At 53.1% G+C, this 21,955-nt stretch overlaps 1 protein-coding gene across 23 annotated transcripts in view; it reads right to left on the minus strand.

Moving 5' to 3' along the window:
* NRXN2 (neurexin 2) overlaps nt 1-21,955 on the minus strand; it is a 297,135-nt gene that overhangs the window by 259,018 nt on the left and 16,162 nt on the right. For all 23 annotated transcript variants that reach the window (XM_054035003.1, XM_054035004.1, XM_054035015.1 and 20 more), the window contains exon 2: nt 14,486-15,641. In XM_054035003.1, coding sequence (XP_053890978.1) covers nt 14,486-15,203 — 718 coding nt within the window. In that variant the 5' untranslated portion in view covers nt 15,204-15,641. The remainder of the gene's footprint in view (nt 1-14,485; nt 15,642-21,955) is intronic.

The raw sequence follows: 21,955 nt of genomic DNA on the forward strand, positions 1-21,955 counted from the left end.
GTGTGCTCGAGCTCTGTTCTATGCTGCCACCCCAGGGCTGAATCCAATCCGCTCCACTGTGCCCAAGACCTGTGCTAGAGCCCCCACACTAGGGCTGAATCTAGACCGTCCTAAGGGAACCCATTTCAGGGCTGACCCTGACTCATACAAGATTCCCAGGCTACCCGTGCTTCAAGTAAATGATGAACCACAGCCCCCACCCCCACACTCGTGTGTTCCCGCACTGTGGGAATTCTCTACCGTGCACAGTGATCAGAACGATGATGCAGCACAGACATAGACTCATAGACTTTAAGGTCAGAAGGGACCATTATGATCATCTAGTCTGACCTCACGCATGATGCAGGCCACAAAGCCGTCCCAATCCTTTCCCTTAACTCTGCTGTTGAAGTCCCCAAATCCTGTGGTTTAGAGACTTCAAGTAGCAGAGAATCCTCCAGCTAGGCGGGGAGCTTGTGGTTCAGACGCTGGGCTGGGTTGTATCCCAGCTCTGCCACTGACCTTGGGAGAGTTCTTCCCCCCTCAATGCCTCAGTTTCCCCTCCCACCCTTTGTCTGTTCAGACTGTAAGCTCTCCAGGGCAGGGACTATCTCTCACTATATGTCTGTACAGTGCCCAAAAGAGACCCCAATCTCAGCCCGGTGGGATCGTGCAGGGCTTGTCCTGCTGGGGTCCCTGATCTCAGCCAGGGTGAGGGGGTCTGTGCAGCACCCAGACCACCTGGGGCCCTGATCTTGGCCATGGGGGGGGGGGGCTGTGTGACCCCTGGCCTGTCAGGGGCCCCAATCTCAGCCGGTTGGGGGTCTGAGAGACAGCTGGCCCTCTGGAGGCTCCGATCTCAGTGGGGGGTGGGGTGGTCCGTACAGCACCCGGCCTGCTAGGGGCTCTGATCTCAGCCGGGGCAGGCAGACACTATCGCAATAAGATGACTCAGGAATTCTGTGTCATTCAGGGAGGCAAATATGGGCATTTTGTGCTGAACCCAACCCAAAGGGGGAGGAGGGTTCGATTCCAAGTGAACCTCACCCCCACCTCCACACACTTACATGCAAAGGCAGATCCCAGCTTTCCCAGCAGCCTCCCTCCCTTGCACAGACACCCCTTGCTTTCCACACTGGCTCCACTGAGCGAATTTCACACTCCCTGCCGGCTGCGGGCAGTGGCACAGCTGGTGGGGGGGAGGACTCCTTAGCACCACCTGGTGGTGCCCAGCTGTTCAGCACAGGGTTCAGGCGGCACAAGCCATGCGGAAAAGCCATCCTCCCGGAGGGCATGTAGGCGGGGTTGGGCAAGCTCTCTCCACATCCCGTCTCCTGGCAGCTCTTCACCAGCTGACCTTGGGCTGTCCTTGCAGAGGCAGAGACTGAGCGCGGATGGCTGGGCCCGGAGAGCATCCCCCAACCCTCTGGAGAGACACACGCTGGGGGGATCCAGGCCAGGCGGCAGCACAGCTCAGACCAAAGCACCACAGTCAGCACTCCCCACATGTGAGCAGTGCTAATAGGAGCAGGTGGGGGGCACCGGGGCGGGGACGTCAGGGCCGGTGGGGGGAAGAAAAGAATGAAAAAATGGGGGGGGGGGAAGAGGAGAAAGGATGAAAAATGTGAATGAATGAAAGAAAGAATGAGAAAAAGGGCAAAAAGGAGGAGAATAAAAGGATGTAAAAAAGAGCAAGAATGGAAAGCAGAAACAGGAAGAGAAAGGAAAGATGACAGAAGAACGAATAAAAGAGGAAAAAAGAGCAAAAGAATGAAAGAATAAAAAGGAGAGAAACAAGGAATGAAAGAATAAAAAAGAACAAATGAATGGAAAAAAGGAGGAAAAGAACAAAATAGATGGAAAGGGAAACAAAATAATGAAGAAAAGAGGAATGCAAGCATGAGAAAGGAAGGGAAAGAAATGAAGAAAAGAATGAATGGAAAAGTGAAAAAAAAGAAAATATCAACAGGGTTTTGGGCAGGGGGGTCAGCAGGGAGAAGTGGGGCAGAGCAGGGAGGTCAGGAACATGAACTGAGTACAGGGAAAGGGGGACACCTCAAGGACTTGGCACCCTGTCCTAGCCCTGCGGCCCCTTCACTGCCCCTTCCTGGCTGTGACATAATGTGGATCAGGGTAACACAGGCACCTGAGCAGGCTCAGTGATGAACGAGGGGGAGAGACGACAAACGTTCTTCCCATCCAGAATCTGATCCACCCTCTACCACCACCCTCTCTCACACACACCCCAGACCCTGTCCAGACCAGTCACCCTGGGGGCTCCTGACCCTGCATTGTGGGAGGGGATGGGAGGGACAGGCAGGCTGGCACCTCCCCATGCAGTTGGGTTCAAGTGCCAAGCTGGGACAGTCCCTCTTATATAAAGCATGCACCCCCCCCCCCTCCAGCCAGCAACCCTGCCACAACATGGCCTTTGACCCATAGACCCACCAGGGCACTTGCTGTACCCCTAACCCGTGCCTAACATACAGCATGCAGGCACCCCCTGCCACCACACCAGTCCCAACTTGTGCCACTCATCCCACAACACCTCCACACACAGCAGGACTGATATGCCTAGACCCTCACACTGCCCTGACATCCTACACTACCAGTACACACACACAGAGAGCATAATTCTACAGGCGTGCAGCCTAACACCGCAACATCCTATCACACTTGTATACACAGCATACACATACAACCCTACAACTGACACTCTATTCCACTTGTACACACAGAGCATAACCCTACACCTGCACACCAACACCCTATATACTTGTATACACACAGCATAAACTTTCACACTACAACTTTGTACACAACACTCTACGGCCCACGTCCATTGTATGCACATATGGCATAAATCTCCCAAACAACCTCAATACTCCTTATATACATATACACCCCAGCATACCCATACAACCTGACATCCCTACCTCCTATAATGCTTGTACTCACACACACCACAATTCTCTCATACAACTTAACACCCCAAAACTCACTGTCTACCACTTGTGTACATACACATATACAGAGTATAATCCTTCAACTCTACAACCTAACACCCTAGTACACACCACTCCTGTACACCTAGTATTTACACACACAAAAAACAGCATACACAGGAAGAACCATGCAATCTAACACCCCAGTACCCAACACCCTAAACTACTTGAAAACACATCCACACACCACTATCTTTTACCCGTACAATAAACATCCCACTACACAGCACCCCGGCACCATACCCTTGTATTCAAACACACATATACAGACAGTGTAGTCCTTCACTCATACATAATACCTTCTTCACAGAGCCACACAACAAGGTCCTAACACACCACAAGACCATATCCATACTTTTATTCCTTCACACAGCATAATCCTTCACCCATACAACACCTTCTGCACACTGCCAAATAACACAATCCTTCAACCTGACACCCTACACTACTGGTAGGTCTATCCTTCACCCATACACCCTAGTGCACAACACCCTTTGTCCCTTGTGCAGAGAGACACACACAACAGAATCCTCCATCCAGACAACCTAACACCCCAGTACACAGCACCCCTATGACCTCATCTTCCTACATGCAACATAGCCAAGCAACCCCACACACCCTAGCACGCAGTGTCCTCCCCCAACACCATTTCATTGTACCCAGCAACCCCCCCCATTACACCCAACCAAACCTCCTCAGTCACTGAAGAGTAGTTAGCGAAACTGTCCCCTGGGCAACCAGACTAGGCAACAGTCACTGAGGAGTCACCAAACCGTTGTCCATAGAAACTGGCCTCAGCCAAAGAATTCAGTCAGTACAATCTCCGCAGCAATGATGGACAGTTGCCAAGAGTCAGCCAGCCCAACCAACTGTCTCCATAGCAACCAGCTCTAGACAACAGCCGCCAAGAAGCTAGCCAGTGCAATCGTATCCCTGGCAAGCGGCCATAGACAACAGCCAATGAAGATTTGATTGGCCCAGTTGTCTCCATAGCAAATGGGCAAGAAACACAATCACCAAGCAGTCAATAGTTGTCTCAGTTCTCTCCATGGCAACCAACCTAGACAACTGTCACCCAGGATTCAGAGAGTGTGGGCAGGTGTGTGGGTGGATTGTGCAGGGAAGATGAGGGAGATGTGTGTCTGTGTGTGGTTGAGTGCATTGTGCATAGGTGGGTGGGCGAGCAAGTAGCTAGCTGTCTTGTGTGCATCTGCCGTGTTTGTGTATGTTGTGTGAGTAGGTGGGTGTATTGTGTGACAGTCGGGAAGGTGTGTTGTGTGTCTGCATGATTGTGTCTGTACAGGTGTGTTTGTATGACTGGGGTGTGTGAGTGTGTCTGTAAGAGAAAGTGTGTGTGAGTATGTTGTGAGTGGATGTGTTTCTTGTGTGTTTGTCGTTACATTTGTTGTGCATCTATAAGTAGTGTGTGTGTGTGCACAAAGTGTTTTGAGAGTGCCTGTTTCTATCTGTGTGTTTAAGAAAGTATCTCTGTGTGTATATATGAATCTATGAGTGTCACATGTGAGCATGTGTCTGTGCTGCGTGACTGTTTATGTGTTACTGGGTGCCTGCCTGTGTGAACAGTGTGTGACTGCGTCATTCTCCATGTGTTTGTACATATGTATGTTTTGTGTGAGTGTTTTTGTGTGTTATGTATGTGAGTGCTAACTGGGTGGGTGTACTGCACATCTGCCTGTGTGTACTGAGAGTGTGTCATTGTGTGTGCATGCACATGCTGTGAGAGTTTGCCTGAGTATTGTCTATCTGTGTGTGGTTTTGAGAGAGTGTATGGGGGGGGGTGATGTGTCATGAGTAAATGTCTGTATTTGCATAAATACATACACACACACACACACACACACGCTCTCCCCCACAGACCACTAGTGACTGGCTTGGGAGTGCTCCCCCTCTGCTGGCTGGGGCAACTCACAGACACATCTTACCCAGCGCGGGATCACAGCCAAGCAGACATGGCCATGAACACACACATTTTGGCTAAACAAACACCGCATGGCTGGGATAGGATTGCTCCCCCAAACAGAGCCCAATCTCACCCCACACAAGTCCCCAGTTAATTTAGCGGGAAAAGGAACTTGCCCAAGGTCACACAGCTGGTCAGTCACAGAAGGAACCCAGAAGTCCTGATTCTCTAACCCAGTAGGCCCCACTCCCCTCTCCGAGCTGGGGCATAACCCAGGAGTCCTGAATCCCAGACCCCCTGCCCCATTCTAACCACTGGGCCCCCATGTCTCTCTGCGCAGTGTCACTCTGGCAGTGTGGAATCACTGTGCAGATGAAGAGGCACTTGCAGGATTTTAGGTGTTTAACATCCCCAGATGCCCCCTATGAGGCTGTGATTCCTTGTACCTCTGCCCTGCCCCGCACCCCCCCACACACACACACACAGTCAGACACACACATCACCGCAGCTCCCTCGCCTGCTGGGCAGCAACAGGGAAACCCCATGGAGCCAGAGAGCACTAGGGGGCGCAAGCTTCACAGCGACTGTAGGCCCAGCACATTCCCTCCCATGCCAGGAACCCTATTCTCCCTCCATGCCGGGGCTCTGTGACCCCCTGCCAGGGGAGCACTGGTGACTACGGCTGGCCAAGGTGCTGGGAGACACAAAGCCAGGCCCAAGGCAGGTTCTGCTGGACCATGCCAGGAGCTCTGCCCCACCCCACCCCCCATGCCAGGGGCTCTGGGGCCCCATCCCACACCCAGGATTCCTGGTGGAACTCTCGCCCATACACACGCACACGCAGTGCTGGTCCTGGTATAACTATGCAGGTGAAGGGCGTGATCTGGCACCACCACAGTTATCCTGGGCAAACCCTAGCGCTGCCTCAGGCTTTAAACTGATCTCCATGGGAGGCCGGGAGACCTTCCTGGGGGACACGTTATCCCATCGGTGAGGGGTTCTGGCTCCTTCCTCTGAAGCAACTGAGACTGGCCACTGTTGCAGAGACCAGGTTGGATGGGCCCCAGGTGGCAGCGGGGGAGGCGATGAATACCCCTGGGTCTGATCTGGGATGGCAGGGAGGGTGGTGTGATAAATGAAGGGGGGGGGGTAGCTTCCTTTTATGGACACCCAGCCAGCCAGTTAGCTATAAAATCCCTGTTAGTAGCTGTTCTCTACTTGCTTTATCTATAAAGGTTTAAAAAGCCCAGAGGTAAAAGGAAGGGAGTGGGCACCTGACCAAAAGAGCCAATGGGAGGGCTAGGACTTTTTAAAATTGGGAAAAAACTTTCTCTTTGTCTGTCTGTTGATCTCCAGGGAGAGAAGACAGAGCAGGAACAGGGCTGAACTATGCTGTAGGAAGCTTTAAACCACGTATGAAAAACCATCAGATCATACCTAGAGACTGGTTATTTGAAACCCCCAGATATGTAAGTAGATCAGGGTATGTCTAGGAAGACACAAAAAGAACAGGAGTACTTGTGGCACCTTAGAGACTAACAAATTTATTAGAGCATAAGCTTTCGTGGGCTACAGCCCACTTCTTCGGATGCACACAATTTAGGAAGACACAATTAGGTTTATCTCGGTTTTTTTTTTTCCTTATTGGCTTATGGACTCCTCTGTGCTAACCCCCAAATGCTTTTGTTTTGCTTGTAACCATTAACCTGGACCTCTAGAAAACCATTCTTGATGCTTAATTATTATATTTGCTCTTTTTAAATCTAGCAATAACCTAAGTTCCAGATGTATTTTCTTTCTTTTTGGTTTTAATAAAATTTACGTTTTTTAAGAACAGGATTGGGTTTTTTTTTGTGTCCTAAGACGTTTGTGCATATGTTGTTTAATTAGCTGGTGGCAACAGCTGATTTCCTTTGTTTTTCTTTCTCAGCTGTTCCCTGGAGGGGGGGTGAAAGGGCTTGAGGGTACCCCACAGGGATGAATTCCCAAGTGTGCCTTCCTGGGTTCAAAGGGGTTTTTTGTACTTGGGTGGTGGCAGCATCAGAGAGAAGCTGTGACCTTGGGAGTTTAATACCAGCCTGGAGTGGCCAGTATTAATTTTTAGAATCCCTGTCGGCCCCCACCTTCTGCACTCAACAGGCCAGAGTGGGGAATCAGCCTTGACAACAATGGTGGTAGAGGTGGGATAATCATCATAGACTGCAAAAGTCCATATTCCTGACCAGCCCTTGTACTGGACAGGCAACGTGGCTGTAGGCAAGTTAAAAGAGTTGGCCTTAAAGGGTTGCACTGTCACATGGGCCTCTGGGTCGATGAATTTGGGGTCCACCAGGGATTGGTGGATAGCTGATACCTGTGCTCCAGTGTCTCTCCACGCAGTAATCTTCCTCCCGCCCACATTCACAGTTTCCCTTCGCTCTGGGGGTATTTGCGAAGCATCTGGGCTTGAAGGCTCTGTTGGGACCCCAGGGTCATGAGTTGCAGTCGGCTGGTGCTCTTGGGGCAGTTGGCCTTCACATGCCCCAGCTCATTACATTTGAAGCATCATCCAGCTGACTGTGGGCTGGGGTGAGATGGGTGATTGGAGAGTAGGATGGAGGGATGAGAGGGCATCTGGGGTCTCCCTGTGTGGAGGGCTCCTCCTTGCGAGGTGGGGCCTTGGGATGACACCGATGGTGTGGTGTCTGCTCGGGTTGCCCCTTCTGGCATCTGCACCAACTGCTACTAGCTTTCTTCTTCTCGTGCTGCAGAGAGAAGACTTAGCCAACCATGTGAGGCTAACAAAACGGGTGGGGATAGTCACCTGCAGCCAAGCTAAACAGGCCTCTACACCTAACTCCATTCCTAAGCCTCCTACAGGGATCCAGCCAGAGGTGGTGAAACCAGACACCAGACCAAAGTCTCTGGCAGCGGTTGTAGATCCAATTCCTGGGACCAGCCAGAACCAGACCAAAAAATGGGACTGGTGGAGCAGTCAGCACCAGAGCCCGTGCTTGCAACCCCACCAAAGTCAGGGGAGCCAGCACCAAATGGTGCCACAGAGCCTGCACCTGCAGCAGCAGCTTAACCAGCACAAGATGATCAACAGGAACCTGAAATACAACCCAGTGCACCAGCAGAGAGCGGTTCACAGTCAATGGAGACACCCCCATCACCTGCATCGCTTCCAGTGGGACCAAGCCCAAGTCCACAACCCCGCAAGAAACTAATGTCTCTAGCATCAAGGGAGCAGTTCCAGGCAGAACAGAAAAGTGGATGAAAGCCTTAAGGGAGTTTGGACGGTGGCATGGAGTGATCCACCGCCTCTCAGCTCTTCCAATATGTCCAGGTTTGTTGTAGAAGGAGGACTCTTGTACAAGAAAATCCTTTCTGTGGGCACAAGGAGGACTGGCATCCTCAGAGACAGTTGGTAGCTCCAACTAAGTACACCTCTACCCTGATATAATGCTGTCCTCGGGAGCCAAAAAATCTTACCGTATTATAGGTGAAACTGCGTTATATTGAACTTGCTTTGATCCACCGAACCACGCAGCCCCACCCCCCCGGAGCGCTGCTTTACGCGTTATATCCAAATTCGTGTTATATCAGGTCACGTTATATCGGGGTAGAGGTGTATAGGGAAGAGCTCTTGAGCTTAGCCCACGATCACCCTAGTGGCCATGCTGGGGTGAACAGGACCAAAGACCATTTGGGGAAGTCATTCCACTGGGAGGGAATGGGTAAGGATGTTTCTATCTATGTCCGGTCTTGTGAGGTGTGCCAGAGGGTGGGAAAGCCGCAAGACCAGGACAAGGCCTCTCTCCAGCCACTCCCCATCATTGAGGTTCCATTTCAGCGTGTAGCTGTGAATATTCTGGGCCCTTTCCCTAAGAAGACACCCAGAGGAAAGCTGTACATACTGACCTTCATGGGTTTTGCCACCCGATGGCCAGAAGCAGTAGCTCTAAGCAACACCAGGGATAAAAGCATGAGCCAGGCATTGGCAGACATTTTTGCCAGTGTAGGTTGGCCCTCAGACATCCTTACGGATTCGGGAACTAACTTTCTGGCAGGACCATGAAACGTCTTTGGGAAACTCATGGGGTAAACCACTTGGTTGCCACCCCTTACCACCATCAAACAAATGGTCTAGTGGAGAAGTTTAATGGGACTTGGGGGCCATGATACGTAAATTCCTGAATGAGCACTCCAATGATTGGGACCTAATGTTGCAGCAGTTGCTCTTTGCCTACAGGGCTGTACCACATCCCAGTTTGGGGTTTTCACCCTTTGAACTCATTTATGGCCACGAAGTTAAGGGGCCATTACAGTCAGTAAAGCAACAATGGGAGGGGATTACATCTTCTCCAGGAACTAACGTTTTGGACTTTGTAACCAACCTGCAAAACACCCTCAAGGACTCTCTAGCCCTTGCTCGAAAAAACCTACAGGATGCTCAACAAGAGCAAAGGGCATGGTATGATAAACATGCCAGAGAGTGTTCCTTCAAAGTAGGTGATAAAGTCATGGTCCTGAAAGCGCTCCAGGCCAATAAGATGGAAGCGTCGTGGGAGGGGCCATTTATGGTGCAAGAGCACCTGGGAGCTGTTAATTACCTCATAGCGTTCCCAGACCCTACCCTAAAACCTAAAGTATACCATGCTAATTCTCTAAAGTCCTTTTATTCCTGAGAAATCAAGGTTCTCCAGTCTACAGCCCAGGAAAGAGATGACACTGAGTGGCCTGAAGGAGTCTACTATGAAGGAAAAAGCAACGGTGGCATAGAAGAGATGAGCCTTTCCATCACCCTTGGGCGTAATTAGCGAGAGCAAATCCAGGAGCTGTGCACCAGCTTCGTGCCAATGTTTACAGCCACCCCAGGATGGACAGAACGGGTGTACCACTCCATTGACACAGGTGATGCTCGCCCAATTAGAGCCCAACCCTACTGGATGGCTCCTCAAGCCAAAACCGCAATAGAAAGGGAAATCAAGGACATGTTACAGATGGGTGTAATCTGCCCCTCTGAGAGTGCATGGGCCTCTCCAGTGGTTCTGGTTCCCAAACCAGACGGGGAAATCTGCTTTTGCGTGGACTACCGTAAGCTAAATGCTGTAACTCACCCAGAAAACTATCCAATGCCACACACAGATGAGCTATTGGAGAAACTGGGATGTGCCCAGTTCATCTCCACCTTAGACTTAACTAAGGGGTACTGGCAAGTGCTGCTATATGACCCAGCCAAGGAAAGGTCAGCCTTCATCACCCGTGTAGGGCTGTATGAATTTAATGTGCTCCCTTTCGGACTGCGAAATGCACCCGCAACCTTCCAGAGACTGGCAGATAACCTTCTAGCTGGACTTGGGGAATTTGCAGTAGCCTACCTTGATGATGTGGCTATATTCTCAGATTCATGGGCAGAACACCTCCAAGCTGTCTTCCAGCACACAAGGGAGGCTACAGGGTTAACTGTTAAAGCTGGAAAATGTCAAATAGGCCTAAACAGGGTAACGTACCTTGGACTTCAGGTGGATCAAGGAACTATCAACCTCCTACAGGCTAAGGTAAATGCTATCCAAAATTGGCCTGTCCCTAAGTCAAAGAAGCAGGTCCAATCCTTTTTGGGTTTGGCCGGGTATTAGCGACGATTTGTACCATACTACAGCCAAATTGCCACCCCACTGACAGACCTAACCAGAAAAAGAAACCCAAATGCAGTTCAGTGGACTGAGAAAGTGTCACAAAGCCTTTAACCAGCTTAAGGTGATCCTTACGTCTGACCCTGTACTAAGGACCCTGAACTTCGACCAACCGTTCGTCGTAACCACAGATACTTCCAAGTGTGGTGTAGGAGCAGTTTTAATGCAGAAAGGACCAGATCAACAATTCCATCCTGTCGTGTTTCTCAGCAAAAAACTTTCTGAGAAGTAAAGCCACTGCTCAGTCTCAGAAAAAGAATGTTACGCCATTGTGTATGCTCTGGAGAAGCTACGCCCATATATTTGCGGATGCCGTTTCCACCTGCAGACTAACCATGCTGCACTGAAGTGGCTTCACAGAGCCAAAAAAACTAACAAAAAACTTCTTCGGTGGAGTTTAGCTCTTCAAGGCTTTGATTTTAAAATATAACACATTTCAGGAGCCTCTAACAAAGTGGCTGATGCACTCTCCCGGGAAGGTTTCCCAGAATCAGCCGGGTAAAAATGTCCCTGTATTCTAAATCATTGTAGTCCTTGAAATGTGAAAAATACTGTTTAGTTCTTCATGTAATTAGCAGTAAAATTAGAGGTGCACGTATCTTATTAACTCTGTTTCCTAAACCTTCAGGAAGAAATCCCAGCTGGTGTGGACCTGACCTGAACCAAGCTGGCCAACACCGTCTGTGATTTGGGGGGCGTGTGATAAATGAAGGGGAGGGGGCTTTCTTTTTATGGACACCCAACCAGCTATAAAATACCTGTTAATAGCTGTTCTCTACTTGCTTTACCTGTAAAGGGTTAAAAAAGCCCAAAGGTAAAAGGAAGGGAGTGGGCACCTGACCAAAAGAGCCAATGGGAGGGCTAGGACTTTTTAAAATTGGGAAAAAACTTTCCCTTTGTCTGTCTGTCTGTTGTTCTCCAGGGAGAGAAGACAGAGCAGGACCAGGGCTGAACTATGCTGTAGGAAGCTTTAAACTACATATGAAAAACCATCAGATTATACCTAGAAACTGGTTATTTGAAACTCCCAGATATGTAAGTAGATCAGAGAATGTCTAGGAAGACACAATTAGGTTTCTCTCTTTTTTTCCCCCCTTATTGGCTTGTGAATTCCTCTGGGTTAGTCCCTAAATGCTTTTGTTTTGCTTTTAACCATTAACCTGGACCTCAAGAAAACCATTCTTGATGCTTAATTATTATATTTGCTCTTTTTAAATCTAGCAATAACCTAAGTTCCAGATGTATTTTCTTTCTTTTTGGTTTTAATCAAATTTACCTTTTTTAAGAATAGGATTGGTTTTTTTTTTTTTGTGTCCTAAGACGTTTGTGCATATGTTGTTTAATTAACTGGTGGCAACAGCTGATTTCCTTTGTTTTTCTTTCTCAGCTCTTCCGGGAGGTGGGGGGGTGAAAGGGCTTGAGGGTACCCCACAGGGATGGTAGAGAGAAGCTGTGACCTTGGGAGTTTAATACCAGCCTGGAATGGCCAGCATTAATTTTTAGAATCCTTGCAGGCCCACATCTTCTACACTCAACATGCCAGAGTGGGGAATCAGCCTTGACAGATGGAGTGATACCAGGCTGGGCAGGCCTCAGGTACGATTGGGGGTGGCAAGGGGGGGATACCAGGCTGGGGAAGACGATGCTGGGTGGGCCTATGGATCTGATCCAGTCTGGTTATTCCTAAGCTCCTGTCTCCCTTCTCTGTCCGATCCTCACTGTGTATCCCTCCAGCACTCCGCCCCAGCCAAATGCTCCCCACCTCTGTGATCTCTGCTCTCACCAGTGTAAACCCCCTTTTGCCATTTTTGGGGAGACAGCAGATTGCAGTGGCTGGGCACTGGACTGGGAGTCAGGACTCCTGGGTTCTATCCCAGCTCTGCCCCAACCTTGGACAAGTCTCTTCCCGCTCAATTCCTCAGTTTCCCCATCACCACCTTTTGTCTATTTCGCATGTAAGTTCTTTGGGGCGTGGCCTGTCAGTGCATGTCTGCGCAGGCCCTGTTGGGTAGTTTGTTCCCAAGCAGCCTGATAACACTGATGCCACAATTTGCTGTCCCCATGGAAATGCAGCCATTTGACCTTGGTCACCTACTCGATCCCCCATTAGAACGCACCCACTCCAACGGCGCTGCCACCCCTCCCTATACAGCGACTGGCCACTGTATTCCCAAAGCAGATACTGACTTCAGGCATGCTGGCCCATTTCACACATTCACAGCGACCTCCAGGGGCACTCGGGCTTAGGGAAGGAGGAGGGACTTGGGACATCTGGGTTCAATTCCTACCTGTCATCACCCTGTGCCTCAGTTTCCCCATCTGTAAAACAGGGGATAATCATCCTTCCTTCATCTACTGAGAAAACAAACTGTCCAGGGCAGGGGCTGACCCTGTAGCTGCACTGAGCATGAGCATCCCCGTGCACTGGTGCAAAACCCTCTGAGCACGTCACAGTCACAGCACCGGTGACAATGGCTGGCCAAGGTGCTGGGAAACACAAAGCCAGGCCCAAGGCGGGTCCTGCGGGACCACTTAAAAAGACAGTAGCCACCCACACAAACTCACTGGCCACGTAGCACGAATGTGACTTGAGTTCAGGGCTCAGACAGGAAGTGTTCACAGACACTTTATTTTTGAAATAACACGTTTTACTAAAGGAATGGGAAATCCTCTCGGAAAAATTTTCTTCCCTTTAAAATTTTCTGATTTCTGGTTGAAAAACTGAAAATGAGGCGGGGAAAAAAATCAGTTGGGGACCAAAATGTTTATTTGAGAACTGATTTTTGGGGGGGAAGACAGGTGGGTTTTCATTAAAAAGAAATCACAGGAAATTGCATGGGCAATAAAAGGATTTTTTCAAAATTTTCCACAAAAAAATATGAGTTTTTTTGTGCCGATCTGTCTGACTCACTCGGCTTTCAAGGAAGATGGACAACACACAGGCCAGCCTGGTACCCGTGAACCTGCCAGACCTTACAATAGCACTAAAAGTCTCCCAACCGAGCTCGGGGCCCCTGTCAGGTCAGGCGCTGCACTGACCCAAACCCCACACTGAGCTCGGGGCCCCCGTCAGGGAAGCGCTGCCCAGACACACAGAGTCAGATTATTCCCTGCATTTTACAAATTAGGGAACTGCTGCACAGAGGGGGAAGTGACTTGCCCCAGGACACCCAGTAGGCCAGGAGCCAAACTTCATTGGGCTAAGCTGGTAAAGTGTCCTCCCCAAGCCAGTATAACCCAGTTCCCAACCACCAACCTAAGCCAGAGACTCCCCCACTCCAGCAACCCAGCCTCTAGAACCACTGGACCCCACTCCCCTCACAGAGCTGACATAGAACCCAGGAGTCCTGGCTCCCAGCCCCGTGCTCTAACCTTGTAAGCCTCGACAACCAGCACAGAACAGCAACACCTGCAAACAAACCCCGATAATAAAATAAATAAGATCCCCACAAAGTGACATCCACAAAGGCTCCAGCCTGCAGCCTCTCCATCCTTGTCCCCTCCTCTGAATTCCCTGCTAGAAGGTGCCAAAGAAGAGATGGGGCCAGGCCCAAATCTGCACCACAAACCTGGATAGCTGACACCCCAAACTCTCTCCCAGTTTGCACAGAGCCCATCCCGGCCAGTCAGGCGCCATGGCTGTGACAGCTCAGCCAGACTCCTAGTGGCACAAAGCAGAGGCCAAGGGCTGACGGAACTGACAAGTCCAAGCCCCTCTCTCCCGACACCACCCTGGGAAAGGGGAGAGCACGCTGTGAGGGTGTGAGAGGGTCGAGCTCTCTCTGCTGCTGCCCAGCCTGTCCCTACGGCAATGCCCCCACTCTGGGGAGGGACAGTGAGCCATCTGGGCCACACCCCTGCTCCAAACCCTCGCCCTCCCCTCCTGTCTCCTGGGGTCTCACCTTCGCTGCAGAACTTGCCCTGGAAGCCGGTCATACTGCAGTCGCACTGCACCTCGCCATTCAGCACGCTGCAGAGCCCCCCGTGGGCACAGGGATTCTGCTTGGTGCACAGGTACTCCGTGTCGCTGCGGATGCCCTGGCTGCCCAGCAGGGCCGGCGGCGTGTCGCCCACCTTGAGGTTGGCCACCAGCCCCTTGAAGGGCACCTCGTACTTGACGGTGCTCAGGGTAAGCGCCGAGAGGCGCACGTCGGGCGGGATCCCCCCCACAAAGAGGTCGCTCTCCACCGCCATGTCCCGCCGCTTGGACTTGACCTCGGCCACTTTGGCCTCACCGTCCACCACCAGCATGGTCTCCCGGTAGTTGCGGGTCAGGAGCACCATGTGCCAGCGGTCGTCATCCACGGGCGTCTCCAGGTGCAGCTTGGCAGGCTCGGCACAGGAGATGGTGAAACGCAGGCGCAGGCGCCCGTCAGCGATCATGAGCTCCAGGAAGTCGCAGTTCCCCCCGTCGTCCAGGTAAAGCACCAGCGCCCGCGAGACATTTGTCTTCAGGCTAAAGCTCAGCTCCCCCAAGGAGCTGGCGTCCCAGCGGGCATAGCGGGCCCACTGCCCCGTGGCGCCACCGAACTCCAGCGCTGCCCCGCCTGCCCCGGGGCCCAGCAGGGCACCCATGAGCAGTGCCAAGGGCAGCAGTCTGGCCATGGCGCCCAGTCTCATCTGTCCCTGCCCCCCCCTCAAGGCAAATGCTGGGCGCCGCCCCCCCACTGCCACAGCCTCAGATCCTCATGGGGGGGGCAGGCGGCTGGATGGGGGGAGGGAGGGGCAGGCGGGGTTGGGGTCCGTTGCCTTCCTTGCAGGCCGGGGAGCAGGTGGAGATGAGTGGGGGGCTCCGCTCAGAGGGAGGGTGGTGGCCTTTCACTACCACTCAGTGACAAGGGGCAATGGGATGCCAGAATCCAAATATCCAGAAGTCAGAGAGAACAAATTCAGGCCCCCACCAACTCAACCCCCTCCCCCCACCCAGCCTCCACCAATCACAGGCTCCAGGTCCAGCTCCAGCAAGTTACAGCATCCTCCTCCAGCGGGGTGCAGAGCCAGCCGCGCCCACAGGGCGTGCTCAGCCCAGCTCCGGCGTCGCGTCACAGGAGGGCGGAGCTGCGAGGAGAGAGAGGAGACGTGTGAGGCCAGGCCACGTGCACTAAAGGATTAATACAACGCAGCCCACCCTCCCATAGCTGGGGGCTGAACCCAGGCATTCAGGGAACACCCCCTCCGCCAACCCTAGAGCTGGCTACTCTCCCCAGAAATTCCTCTTCTCATAGTAGTTCCAGCCCAGAACCTCTTCTGATTGGTTGCTCTTCCCCACTTTCCCCACCTCCTGTGGGAGGGTGGCCAATCAGAGCTCACGCAGGAGGCCAAGTAGCACCCCACCCCCCATCCAACAGGATTTTGGGTAGGGGAGAGGGAAGAGGAAGCAGGCCATACCATTCTCACAGTGAGGGGAGGGGAGGGAAGAGGTGGGAGCAGGCTGTACCTTTCTCACAGGGAGTGGGAGCGGTGAGAGCAGATCATACTACTCTCACAGGGAAGACAGGTGGAAAGGAGGGAGCAGGCCTTACCATTCTCACACGGGGGGGGGCGGGAGCAGACCATACCATTCTCACAGCAAGGATGGGGAGGGGAGAGATAAAGAGGTGGGAGCAGGCCATACCATTCTCACAGCGAGGAATGGGGGGAAGGAGGGAGCAGGTCATATTCTCACAGCAAGAATGGATGGGAAGGAGGAAGCAGGTCATACTATTCTCACAGCGAGGATGGGCAGGGAGAGAGGGAGGAGCAGGCTGTACCATTCTCACAGTGAGGAGGAAGGTGAAAAGGCGGGAGCAGACTATACCATTCTCACAGTGAAGGGAGGGGAGAGGTGGGAGCAGACCATACCATTTTCACAGTGGGGGGGGAAGATGTGGGAGCAGGCCGTACCATTCTCACAGAGAGGAGAAGGGTGATGAGGTGGGAGCAGGCCATATCATTCTTACAGTGAGGAGGGGGGAAGAGAAGGGCGTAGGCCATACCATTCTCACAGCAAAGATGAGGGGGAGAGGAGGGAGCAAGCCATACCATTCTCACAGTGAAGGGAGGGGAGAGGCGGGAGCAGACCGTACCATTCTCACAGCAAGGACATGGGGAGAGGTGGGAGCAGCCCGCATCATTCTCATAACAAGAACAGGGAGGAAGAGGCAGGAGCAGGCCCTACCATTCTCACAGCAAGGATGGGGGAGTGGAGGGAGCAGGTCACACTATTCTCACAGTGAGGATGGGAGGAGAGGGGGGAGCAGGCCATACCATTCTCATAGTGAGAATGGGTGGGAAGGAGGGAGCTGGTCATACTATTCTCACAGTGAGGAGGGGGATGAGGTGGGAGCAGGCTGTACCATTTTCACAATGAGGAGGAAAGTGAAGAGGTGGGAGAAGGCCATACCATTCTCACGGGGGGGGGGGAGAGAGAGGCGGGAGCAGGCTGTACCATTCTCACAGCGAAGATGGGGGGAGGAGGGAGCAGGTCATATTATTCTCATAGGGAGGATGGGGGGAGGGGCAGAGCAGGCCATACCATTGTCATAGGGACAGATGCTGCTCCCTCCTCCCCTCAGTCTACTCCTTGCTCCTCCACCCTCCCTTTGGACTTGTTCTGACATCTGCCCCCCAAGCAACCCCGCTGAGGGCCCAGTGCCGACTGCTCTCCCAGCCACACACCCTGTGTTCTTTGCACAGGGCCCCAGCCCCAGTTGTTCCAGGGGTAGGTGACCAGAGCAGCTGCCTTCGATGCCAACCTCCAGGGGACTAGGGTGGCTCCCGCCAGCACTCCCCACACACACTGGCTTATTTGCACAGGGACAATCCCAGCCCACCCCGTTCTTTGCACAGACCATTCCCCACTGCCATGTTATTTGATCAGACCCTTCCCGTGGGCCATATGCCATTTACAGCCTTCCCCCTCCCCCCTGCGACAATCTGCATCTCATCACTGCGCTGTCAGTCAGGTATTATTTATAACCCACCACCACTGGCATACTATAGGCAGAGGGGGGGCACAGCGAGAGGGGGAAAGGAGCAGAAAGAGGAGGGGGTGGGACAGAGGGGAACAGAGTAGGTCTTATTGGAGGCAGCAGGGACTGGATGGGCCGATGGGTCTTATCTGGGGGTGGGTCAGAGAATATCAGGCTGGATGGGCCCATGGATCTGATGCAAGGCGGCAGGAGGAGGTGAGATACTGGGGTGGGTGGGCCCATTGGTCGAACCTGTTACCCCTACCCAGCGACCATGGCAACCAACCCTTATTAACACCCTGTCACCCCAAAAATCTATTAAAAGAACAAATGTAAATGGGGTGGGGGAAGGGGCGGTTTCCGCGGTAACACAGCACCGGGGATATGGCATCATGCAAATGAGGTACGGCAGGTTATTTATAACTGTGCCTCGTCTGTGCCCCTCATTGGGTAATGGGGGCCATTAGCATGCGCTGCATAATTAGCCAATCACATTAAATGCTGCACCTGTGCGAGGGGAGGCACTGATTGACGCCTGAGCAGTGTGCTGGGGGGCTGGGCTCTGAGCCCCTCAATTCTCCCTCCTCAGCGCCATCATCCCCACTGGGTCGCTCGGGTGTGTGTGGGGGTGCGGGGTAGTTTTTCCTGCCCCCACCAAATCCCAGCAGACTGCACCAAGGGATGAGACTGTAGTGGAGGATTGGATTCAGTCGAACCTCCTCCCCAGGCTTCTCACTCCCCCAACTCATCCCCTCAACCCCCATCTCGCCTCACCCTTGCACCTCCTCCCCCTTACCATCCTACTTCCTTCCCTCCCTCTCCCCCCCTACAATCCCCACCTCCTCCCCCTGCCCGCTGTCCCCCCTTACCTTATCGCACCCTCTACTCCCAGCTCCCTTACCATCCCCACCCCCCTTGTCTATTTTAGAGGAGGAAATTAATTAACTATTGATTCCTGCTGCCCAGAGTGATGGGGTCACATTCCCACCAGCCAGGTGGTGGCCTGCAGGTCAGCCTCGGGGGAGATACAGGGAGCTGGAAGGGGATGGTGGGCTCTCCATGCAGCCACAGTTTGGAGCAATGCAGTCACAAACACGGGATGGGGAAAAAGAATGAACATGGGGGCTGGTTTTACACAGTGAATCGGGGGAGGGACAGGAGGCCTCGGTTCTATCTTCACCTTTGGGAGGGTAGTGGAGTTTACTGGGGGGGGGAGGGGGCTGGGAATCGGGATGCCTGGGCTCTATTCCCAGCTCTGGGAGTGGAGTGGAGTCTAATGTGTTAGAGCAGGGGAGGGGGAGTTAGGACTCCTGGGTTCAGGGAGGAGTCTGTCGCAGATCTAGGAATTGAACCCAGGAGTTCTGAATCCCAGTGCCCTAACCACAAAGGCCTCCTTCCACCCAGCTCTTCTGGGGAATTAGGAGAAACACAACTAGGATTCATGCCATGAAGCTTGGATTACAATATATTCCTGACCCCAAATCAGGGTCAAGAGCAGTATGGTCTTGATTAAGTTTAAGGCACATCAAATCAAGGGTGCTCTCCCCTAAACACCCCACTATGCACACAGATGCAGAACAAGATTGGTGCTAGCAGCAACATCCAATGAACTTTGGGTGAAACCCCCACTGGCTCTTGTCTAACAGGCTCTCAAGTGCTACACTGTTCACCTGAGGAACTCTCTGCTACAAGAAAATGATCAAACAATTCTCATTCTTCCTCTCCATATCATAGCAACCTGGGTGTCTAAGCACAGCACAACAAGTAGAATTACACCACTGAGCCAGGAACAGCCACCACTTAAATCCTGGGCGGGTAAATTCTAAGAAGAGTTGACGCATTATTATTTGCACTGGTGTCAGCTGAGATCAGAGCCCAGACATGCCACATGGTGCACCAATTGAGACCCGGGCCCCGCCACACCAGGGCCCGTGTAGACATACATTGATAAACAATCCCCACCCCAAAGAGCTCACAGTCTAAACAGACAAAAGAGAGGAGGGGAAACAGTGGCTCCAAGAGGCAAAGAGACTTGCCCAAGCTCAGTGGCAGAGCCAGGGCTAGCACCCAGGAGTCCTGGCTCCCAGTCCAGCACACTACCCCCTGCAACCCATCCTTCAGGTTGGGTGTACTGTGCTTTGACCTCGAAGTGCCAAGATCCCGAGGATGGTTGTGACAAAATCATGTAGCAGGAAGTTCCACAGGTGAGCAGCACAGCAGCGAGTGTAGGTGCTGTCCCTTACGGGGATCCTGGGAGTCCAAGATTGGATCCCTGAGCCACTCTGCCACACCAGTTCCCATCCTCATGGATCTGCTCGGAGAGGCATGAGTCCCTGCCCCCATACCGTCCTCAGTATCACAGTTCCAGCATGGTACGGCAGCCCTGGGGTGTCGCTTCAGATTAAGCGTGTTGCCGAGCAGACAAGTACGAAGGACCCCGTGCTCATACTCCCCCGCACTACTCTGCCAGCCCCGCAGGCTCTGTGCTGGGCAGCCAGGCCAGCGCGGGGAGTTCAGGGGACGCAATGTCCTTTGGATCCCACAGGCAGGGATCTCTCTCCCTCCCCCGATCCTTGTTTCTGAGCCGGGTTGCAGGGCAGCATCCTGCAACAGGGGCTGCCAGCCACTCAGCGTGGTGTGCAAGGAGGCACGCAGCTCCGGAGACAAGCAACTGTGAGCAGGGCCAGTCTTGTGCGAGCACACATGCATGGGCTCAAGAAGTGCCATGGGAGCGTGCAAAGGTACGTACACATGCAGCCACATTGCCTCATGCAAGAACACATGCGTGAGTGCACATAGCCAGAGCCTGCTGTGAGTCCACACACAGATGTGCTCCCACAGCCACATCACCCCATGCAAGGACACATACTCACACACATGTGCACATGGCCAGAACCTCATGTGAGCCCACCCCTCCCTGCCCCTGCAGCCCCATCATCCTGTGCAAGGACACACATGCAACACGGCCAGGACCCTGTGCAAGCACATGCCTGCACAAAAACAGCAGCCCCCCCCATCCAGTTGCGCGCCCACACACACACACACACACACACACACACACACGTGCATCAGCAGGACAAATCCCTCACAGCGGGGAACACACCGGCAGACCCAATCATGTACCATGCTATCCATGGCACATGCACACAGGTAACACCAGTGCGAAGGGGGAGGGAACTGAGCATCAGGACTCCTGGGATCCATTCTCAGCTCTGGGAGGACAGTTGGGGCTAGTGGTTAGAGCAGGGGGGCGGGGAGTCAGGACTCCTGGGTTCTACCCCTGGCTCATCCACTTGCTTCCCCTTCCCTGTGCCTCTGTTACTCCTTGCCCTCCCGCAACAACATGGTATAGGTGCTTAGGGCTAGCTAACACAGGTACCATCCAGCCTACCAGTACCTGGGCCGATTTATTTACCCTGCCCTCCCAGCTTTTCTGGAAGGGGGTTAACAGAGAACAGGCAGTGCAGCACGGACACAGCAAGTGGCCTTCACACTACACGTTTACCAGGCAGCTCTTAATAAAAGCTGCCATCATGCCAGCCCAATGCCATAACCTCCACTGGCTTCCACCATAAATTAATGGAGATATCCTATCTCCTAGAACTGGAAGGGACCTTAAAAGGTCATTGAGTCCAGCCCCCTGCCTTCACTAGCAGGACCAAGTACTGATTTTACCCCAGATCCCTAAGTGGCCCCCTCACGGATTGAACTCATAACCCTGGGTTTAGCAGGCCAATGCTCAAACCACTGAGCTATCCCCTCCCTCACCATAAAGGCAAGAACCTACACTGAGGGGCACAGGGCCATCCCCAGCTCTAACCTGCTGGCCCCCACTCCCCTCCCAGAACTGGGCATGGAACCCAGGAGTCCTGTGCAGGGCAAAGAAATAATGTTAAAATAGCTACACCTGAGGCCTGCGGGGCTGCGATCAGGGGAGGAAGGGTAAGGGAGCAGTGTCCAGAGAACCTGCTCCTGGAGGAGTTCTTGGCCCTGGGGGGAGCCACCTCCAATGGGGGAGGCAGACAGGAACCCAGGAGTCCAGCATCCCCTGTCCCCCCCACACACAGTTGCTCCAGTCTACTGCCTCCGGCCCAAGGGTGTCTCCTTGCATTAGGGCAGGCAGGCAGGCTGCTCAGAGCGTGTGAAGAGCCGTCTCCCTCTCCAGTTCCCCAAGTGCTGCCAGCCACACACTGCTCCGAGCCAGGCGAGCACCGTGCCTGGACATGCTGCCTCCCCAAATCCCTCTGCTTCCATCACACCCCCCAGCCAGAACCCAGGGCTCCTCCCACCCCATCCCCTCCAAACCCTCCCACCCCCGGCCCTGCCCAGCACCGCATCCCCCACTCACACACACATCGACCCCCACTGGGACTCTTCCCACCTCCTCTTCTTCCCCTATACACACCCTAACCCCATGCCGGG

The sequence above is a fragment of the Malaclemys terrapin genome, chromosome 7 (genome assembly GCF_027887155.1).
Source record: "Malaclemys terrapin pileata isolate rMalTer1 chromosome 7, rMalTer1.hap1, whole genome shotgun sequence".
Classification (NCBI taxonomy): Eukaryota; Metazoa; Chordata; order Testudines; family Emydidae; genus Malaclemys; species Malaclemys terrapin.